The following is an 8,059-nucleotide window of genomic DNA, read 5'->3' on the forward strand; positions in this document are numbered from 1 at the left end:
ATCGTCCAAAAGTCAACAAAAATTGCATAAAATAATAATTACTCCTAAAGATGTCGGAAGGTCAAAAAACTTAGAATGCTGTAGAATGTTGTGTCTAGTCATAATTTACGCTTTTTACCATTTCATTCATTCATTCCTTATCGAAGAAGAAACTTTATTACATGGTCGAATGCGTAGTGTGAATATTATGGGGTTTCGCGATAAGAATTGTAGCTGTCATATTTATAGTTAGTTGTTTGTTGCGATAAGTTTGTTATTTAAAAAAAAAACTGTTCCCCTCCCTTGCCAAAAACTGAATGACCTATTAGGAAACTTTCACTTTCTGTCATAAAATATAAATAAACTTGCAAAAATTCTATTTTTATGCCAAAAAGCGAAATGCTAAATTTGTGCTCTTATCAGATACATTGAAATTCAGATTAATATGTTCGAGTAACATAGACAATTCTTTAAAAAGAATGTATCAGTTTTTATTGCTGATCATTTTTAGAGCGATATTCAATGGTGACAAAACTATCGTAACTATAGGGAAATGGAATTGAAAGGAAAAAATATCGTCTTTGTGGGAGGATTTGGTGGCATGGGTGTAAAGAGTGTTGAGGCCTTTCTAAAGAAGTCTGTGAAAAGTTTGCTTATTCTCGATTTACAGCAGAACGATGAATTTTTAAAATATTTGCAAACCACATACAAAAATTCGTTGGTCGATTACATACCGATCGATCTTACCAGGAGTGAGGACATAACAGAAGCCTTCCGCAAGGCCAAGGAGCGGGTAAACACATTTGATGTTGTGGTAAATGGAGCCGGTATTTTGAATGAACTAAATATAGAACGAATAGTTCAAATTAATTTGGTATGTCGGTTATTGGAATTTTAAATTGCTTTTTTGCTAAAAATAATCTATTTTGTCATGACTATTTAGAGTGGTGTAATCCAAAGCTCCCTAATAGCCATGGAATATATGAGTAAAGCGAATGGTGGACAGGGCGGATGCATTGTTAATATCTCCTCTACATGTAGCTTGAATCCAACCGATTTTATGTGCGTGTATGGACCCACTAAAAGTGCCTTGAATTATTTTACCAACCTAATGGCGGTGAGTTTTCGACACAAACATATTACTTTATGAGCATATTACGAACCTATGTTCGATACATTTTCACGTTTGAGTGTTCGTGGTGTTGACATTATATGATAAAAATCTAGAATCAAGATATTTTTTATTACTTTTTCAGGGTGCCTTTGAACCAAATTTAAATGGAAGATGCTTACACCTGGGAAGTTTTTGAGAGTCTGGAACTACAATGTTCATAAATGAGAAAAACAAAAACAAAAATCGCCGGAAAGCGTTTTAAATAAATCGCGATTCAACTTGATATTTTCAAGAGTTTTTTAGGTTTTCACAATTTTGCTTGGAAACAGCCAGTCCTTTGTAGTTTTTACCGTTGTTTAGATATAGAAGTTCAAATTGGGACAATGGATTAACTGTATCGCCTCCTTATAAAACAAGAAATTGAAATTTCCCAAATCCCAAAAATGTTACAACCTAGGAAAAAATTACGAAAGCCAATCTTGTAGAAAATTTTCACAGCAACAACATATTCATTAGTCCCATTTCGAAAGGATTTGCAGTTTTCAAGCTAAATCCTGAAAACCTAAGAAAATAATCTTAAAGTTTGATCTGAACCTCTATATCTCAAAAGTGGTAAAACCGAGTAAAATATCAATCGAGTACAAAATTTTCACTGCTACAACATTTTCTTTAGTCCTTTTTCAATAGGACGTTCGATATCCAAACAAAATCGTGAAAACCTGAAAAAAACCTAAAAATGTGAACTTCGATCCCGATTTATTGAAAAAAATCTATACTGTGAATTTTTTCTTGTTTTTGGATTTTTCTCATCTATAAACACTGCTGTTTCAGAATCCGCAAAAAATCCCTGGTGTAAGCGGTTTTCATTTAAAGTTAGTTAAGGTGCACTGTGTATAACATTGTAATATAAGGAGGCGATACAGTCAATCTATTGTCCTAATTTGAACTTCTATGTTTCCATAACGGTAAAAACTGCGAAGATATCACAAAGGTCAGTCTTTTTGAAAATTTTCATAGCTACAACATTTTTTAGCCACATTTCCATAGGACTTGCGGTTTCCAAGCAAAATCGTGAAAACCTAAAAAACCCTTAAAAATATCAACTTGAATCGCGATTTATTTGAAAAGCGCTCCGGCGACTTTTTTATACCCTCAGCCTTTAGGCTAAAGAGGGTATATACACTTTAGTACGATGAAAATGTACCTCATCGAAATAATGGTTTTAGACCCCAAGTATGTTTGGACGAAATGTGTTTCAGACAATTTGGAGTCGATTGAGCAATGTCCGTCCGTCTGTATGTCTGTCCTGTTGGCTGGAGCGCACGATAACTCTCGAACGGATGACCCGATTCGGTTCAAATTTTGGCTTTCGTAATATTTTGCCCAAACTTAATTTATGTTCGAAGATGAGCTACATCGGTCCACTTTTTCCGGTACCTCCCCCACAAAAGTTCGAAAATGTTCGGAAAGTTTGTGCGCACGATAACTCTTGAAGGGAGTGGTCCATACTTTGTATAGCGTAAACTTTCTACCAGAGTAATATGAGGGTCAAATATGGAATCGATCGGTTTACCCCTTCGGGTACCTCCCACACAAAATTTCGGAAAAGTTAAGTTTAGGACCTGCTCTCGAATCGCTTTGATTTTTGTTGTAGCAACTTGTATTCACTGCCCTCCATACAACGGTACAACTTTCATCAGGGGCAAGTCCATACTTCCTGAGAAAATAGCCTGAAAGTTGCAAAAAAACCCCTATGACACCGTATGTAGTGGTTGAAGCGCAATATAACTCTCGAACGGATCTGCCGATTCGGTCCAAAATTTGGCTTTAATAATATTTTGTCGGTCCATTCCTTCAGGTACCTCCCCCACAAAAGTTTAAAAATGTTCCGAAAAATTGTTTGTAGGTAAATCTTGAAGGGAGTGACCGATGTAATCCATACTCTGCACATCCTAATATATCTAACAGATATAGATCAGGTTCGAATATGGACTATATTTGTCTACTCCTTCCGATACCTCCAACACAAAATTTCGGAGAAGTTCACTTTAAGACCTGCTCTCGAATCACTTTGATTTTTGTTGAAGCTATTTGCATTCGCTACCTCCAGTACGACGGTAAAAGTTTTTTTCTGGGGCAAGTCCATATTTCGTGGGAAAACATTTCGAAAGGTGTAAAAAAACCCTATGTCGCCATATGTGGCAGTCGGAGAGCACGATAACTCTCGAACTGTTCAACTTAGTTTTATGGGGCAATAACGGTCCACAACTTCTCCCCAATATTTAAAAAATCTCACAAAAATGCTGGGACGATATCACTTGAATGTGGCAACCAATTTGGTCCAAACTTTTGTTCTCCTAATATTTTGTCAAAATTTAGTTTAACTTCTAAAATGGCACATATCGGTCCTCCCTAAGGGTACCTCCCCCACAAAAGACCAACATTTGTGTCTTAGTGCAGTTAATTCCTAATCCAAAAAGGGCCTAAAAGGGCCTTCCTAAAAAGGGCCACAAAATTCTGTACATTCGATCTGTCCGTAGATGAAAGTTTCACTTCACATATGCTGAGGGTATATCTCTGTCGGCAAAGCCGACTGACACTTTCTTACTTGTTTAGTCACATTTCGATAGGACTTGCGGTTTCCAAGCAAAATCGTGAAACCTAAAAAAAACCCTTAAAAATGCCAACTTGAATTGCGATTTTTTTTAAAAAGCGCTCCAGCGACTTTTTTGTTTTTTTTTTTTTTTTGTTTTTTTGATTTTTCTTATCTATGAACATTGTAGTTTCAGATTCCACAAAAACTTCCCAATTTAAACTTCCATTAAAATTTGATTCAAGAGCACCGTGTTTTGTGATCTAAAAAAAGTTCTTAAAAATATTTACTTACTTAGCTGGCCCATTACAGAACATTTGTTCCATAGACCGAAATAAGAAAAGATCTCCAATTCTATCTGTTTAGTGCTTCGCTTTTTGGAATAGCGCGCCTTGTCATCTCTTCATTCACTTGTTTGCTCTACCTATTCTTTGGCCTGCCAATTCTGCGTGCACCGCCATGTGGCCCGAATTTATACGCCTTTTTAGCGTGTTCATCATCGCTCATTCTTTTATGGCCTAGCCAACGCAATCGCTGCATATCGATACGTTTAACAATATTGATGTCGTTGTATAGCAGATACAGCTCGTGGTTCATACGACGTCGATATTCACCGTCAACGAAGATCGGTCCGTAGATATTTCGAAGAATTTTTCTCTCAAACACGCCAAGCACTGCCTTTTCTGCTTGCGCAAGTACCCAGGCTTCGGAACCATACAACAGCACGGGTACTTTCAGTGTTTTGTAAAGCGTTATTTTTGTTTGACGTGTTGTGGCTTTGTTTTTAAAGTGCTTACTTAAGCCAAAGTAGCATCTGTTGGCCAATAAAATTATTCTTTTTTCCACAACTGATGTCGTTTGTTGTGTTTACGGCGGTGCCGAGATATACGAAGTCTTTTACTACCTCAATATTATAGGAAGCAACTTCCACAGTCGGCCCGAGCTCAATGGACGCATTGCGCGTCGACACCATCAACTTGGTCTTCTCACCGTTTACCGCCAGACCCACTTTAGCAGATTCTCCTTCGACCTTTATAAAGGTATCAGTTACTTCTTTTACTGATCGGCCCATGATGTCTATATCATCAGCATAAGCAAGTAACATGTGACTATTGGTGTAGATTGTGCCACTTCTTTTGACGTTTGCCTCTCGTATAACCTTTTCTAGCAGGATGTTGAAGAGGTCACACGAAAGGCTGTCTCCTTGTCTGAAACCTGTTTTGGTACCAAACTCTTCGCAGAGGTTCTTTCCTATTTTAATTGAAGATCTTGTGTCAGTTAGAGTCATTTTACAAATCCGAATGAGCTTTGCGGGGATACCAAATTCAGACATTGCTTGGAATACCTTTGAACGCAGAGGGCTGTCGAAGGCTGCTTTATAATCGACAAAAAGGTGGTAGGTGTCGATCTGCATCTCTTGGGTCTTCTCCAGGATTTGCCGCAGGGTAAATATCTGGTCAATGGTGGACTTGCCAGGTCTAAAGCCGCATTGGTATGGTCCAATTATTTCGTTGAACACGGGCTTCAGTCGTTCGCACAATATCCCTGACACGATCTTGTAGGCAATAGGGAGTAGACTTCTGCCCCTATAGTTGGAGCATACAGTCTTATCTCCCTTCTTGTGGACGGGGCACAGGATACTCAGGTTCCAATCGTCGGGTACTCGTTCTTCCTGCCAGATGGTGCTAACTAGCTGATGAATACACCTTATCAGCGTGTTGCCTCCGGTTTTGAACAGCTCGGCTGGCAAGCTTTCGGCTCCTGCTGCCTTATTATTCTTCATGCGGCCTATTGCTGTCTTTACCTCATCTTGGCTGGGCGCTATACATTCAATACCATCTTCTGGGATTGGGTCTGTGGCCGGGTGATATACATTCAATACCATCTTCTGGGATTGGATCTGTGGTATCTCCGTCGACTTCGCTACTATTGGATACCAACAGTTTGGAAAAATGTTCTTTCCACATCCTTAGAACACTATCTGTACCAGTTACCAGATTACCTTGCTGGCCTCTACAGGAGGATGTGCCAGTTCCAAAGCCATCAGTTTGATGTTTCACTCTTTGGTAGAATTTTCGGACTTCATTCTGTCTCCTGTACATCTCGATTTCGTTCACACTCCCGCTTTTCCATCTCTCTCTCTCGTTTTCCTGCGGAAAATACGTTTCTCCTCTCTCCTTTTCTCCAGATACCTATCTCGTGCGCTACGCAGTGCTACTGATTGTAAAGTAGCCCTATATGCCGCATTTTTCTCTTCGGTAGCAGCACGACACTCCTGGTCATACCATGGATTCCTTGGTGGAGGTCTCTGGTATCCAAGTACTGATTTTGCGGCTGTTTGCATGACGTGGGCAATGTTTTGCCATTGTCCTGATATGTTATCGGGACGAGGAGTGCTTTGATTAAGCAATTGGGCTAGTTGAGTGGAATATGCTGTGGCCAACTGTTGTGTTTGCAGCCTATCGATGTCCAACTTCCGCGTTGTGTCTGTTCGTGCTTTATTTGCAACTTTTAGACGGGTACGTACCTTTGCTGCAACTAGGTAGTGGTCCGAGTCTATGTTTGCTCCTAGGAACGAGCGCACATCCAACACGCTCGATGAATGTCTTCCATCTATAACAACGTGATCAATTCGATTTCGTGTTCTTTGATCTGGCGACAGCCAGGTGCCCTTATGAATATCGAGATGCTTAAATCTGGTACTGCTTACTACCATGTTTTTTGACGCTGCGAAGTCAATCAGCCTCATACCATTGTCAGATGTTTCACTGTGGAGACTGAATTTCCCGATTGTTGGGCCAAAGATATTCTCCTTTCCAATTTTGGCATTAAAATCGCCTAGTATAATTTTAATGTCATGGGCAAGGCAACGGTCATTAGTTCCTTCTAGGCGCTCGTAGAATATATCTTTGGTCTGTTCGTCTTTGTCTTCAGGGGGAGCATTCACTGGTGTGAAGCTGAAGACAAGGTCCGCAACCAAACTCATGCTTTGTGTCATGGCAGCTATAATACAGTGCGTCACCTTTAGGTGTTGTTGTGACGCCTTTCCCATTCCATCGTATTTCCTGTATGACAGTTATGTTGGCGTTGTACTTTTCCAGTACATCTGCCAATGCGTAAACTGTACCTTCTCTATAAAGAGTGCGAACATTCTAGTTGCAGATTCACAGATCATGGTCCTTAAAACGATCGCGGGGTTCATCAACTTTAGAGGGGTTTGTTTTTCTTTTCTTTCGTTTTTTCATAGTAGGCTGTTTTTTCTAGAGGAGTGTTACTAGCCCGACGCCCAAAAACCAAGTTTTTAACGTTCTTATGGGAGAACGCGCGGCACATATAACCACGGTGTATGTCGATTTCCGTTCTCAGCAACTGTTAATACGTATATTTTTTATATTGTGTATTGAAATGAAAAATTGCACTTTATTCTATTTTTATTTTTATTTTTCAACTGTTTTCAGAAACCCCTGTACTTCGAGAAAACTGGTGTCAGTTTCATCACCATCTGTCCTGGTCTAATTATGACACCAATGGCTAAGGATATAGGCAACTTGATTGCAGCAAAACACATCCCAAATATCGAGCGTATATTTTATACGGCGGTACAGCAAACAGCGACCGTGTATGCTGAAAATCTGATTAAAGTTCTCGAAATTGCAAGAAATGGTTCAACGTGGGTATTGGATGATGGCAAAATTGAAGAAATCCATATACCCAATGTGTGGGGACCAGCGCTGAACTATAATTCAAACAAAAGTTGATTTGTTTTTAGGTTAAACATTGCAACTATATTAAAAAAAAAAACTATACAAAATAAGTAAAATAACATAAAAAATAAAATAAAAATATACACAAATTAATTCAATTAAATTCAAATTTTATTGAGTCTTTTGCTTTTTCAACATATACATGACAATTTTTTGAACAGTATTTAACAGAATCTTTAAGACTATAAGGTTTGGTTTTAATGTCTTGTGTGTTAAATTCAGCACCTTGCTTGTTCATATGTTGTTTATTGTATTAAAATTAATCTTAGTATATGTTAATGTGTTTGCTCCCGACACTTCAATATTTGAGAGCCTGTTTCAATTGAATTTATCTTAGAACTAAATTTAACCTAAACTACTTAAACTAAGCAGATAAACTGTAATATCGATAGACACGTGCATTAAGTAATAAAACCCATCTTCATCGACAAAACCTTTTATCTGCTCTTTAATTAGTCCCTGGGCATTCCAGGAGAGGTGCTGATATAAAACTCTGGGCACTCAATAGATTCCAAAGCCATCGTCAAATCAATACCAAGAGGGAAAATATAACACTGTGCGACAACAAAAAAAATGACGAGGAAAATCGACTAGATTATGAAAGTAGAG

At 38.6% G+C, this 8,059-nt stretch overlaps 1 protein-coding gene across 1 annotated transcript; it reads left to right on the forward strand.

Moving 5' to 3' along the window:
* Positions 1–465: 465 nt before the first annotated feature.
* Positions 466–7,559, forward strand: LOC141391421 (alcohol dehydrogenase-like). The gene is made up of 3 exons (XM_073964317.1): positions 466–853; positions 923–1,096; positions 7,145–7,559. The coding sequence occupies exons 1-3, from the start codon at positions 533–535 to the stop codon at positions 7,442–7,444; spliced, it is 795 nt and encodes a 264-aa protein (XP_073820418.1). The 5' UTR covers positions 466–532; the 3' UTR covers positions 7,445–7,559.
* Positions 7,560–8,059: the final 500 nt, after the last annotated feature.

This window comes from Musca autumnalis, unplaced genomic scaffold (assembly GCF_047663935.1).
Source record: "Musca autumnalis isolate F117 unplaced genomic scaffold, ASM4766393v1 scaffold_1, whole genome shotgun sequence".
Taxonomy (NCBI): domain Eukaryota; kingdom Metazoa; phylum Arthropoda; class Insecta; order Diptera; family Muscidae; genus Musca; species Musca autumnalis.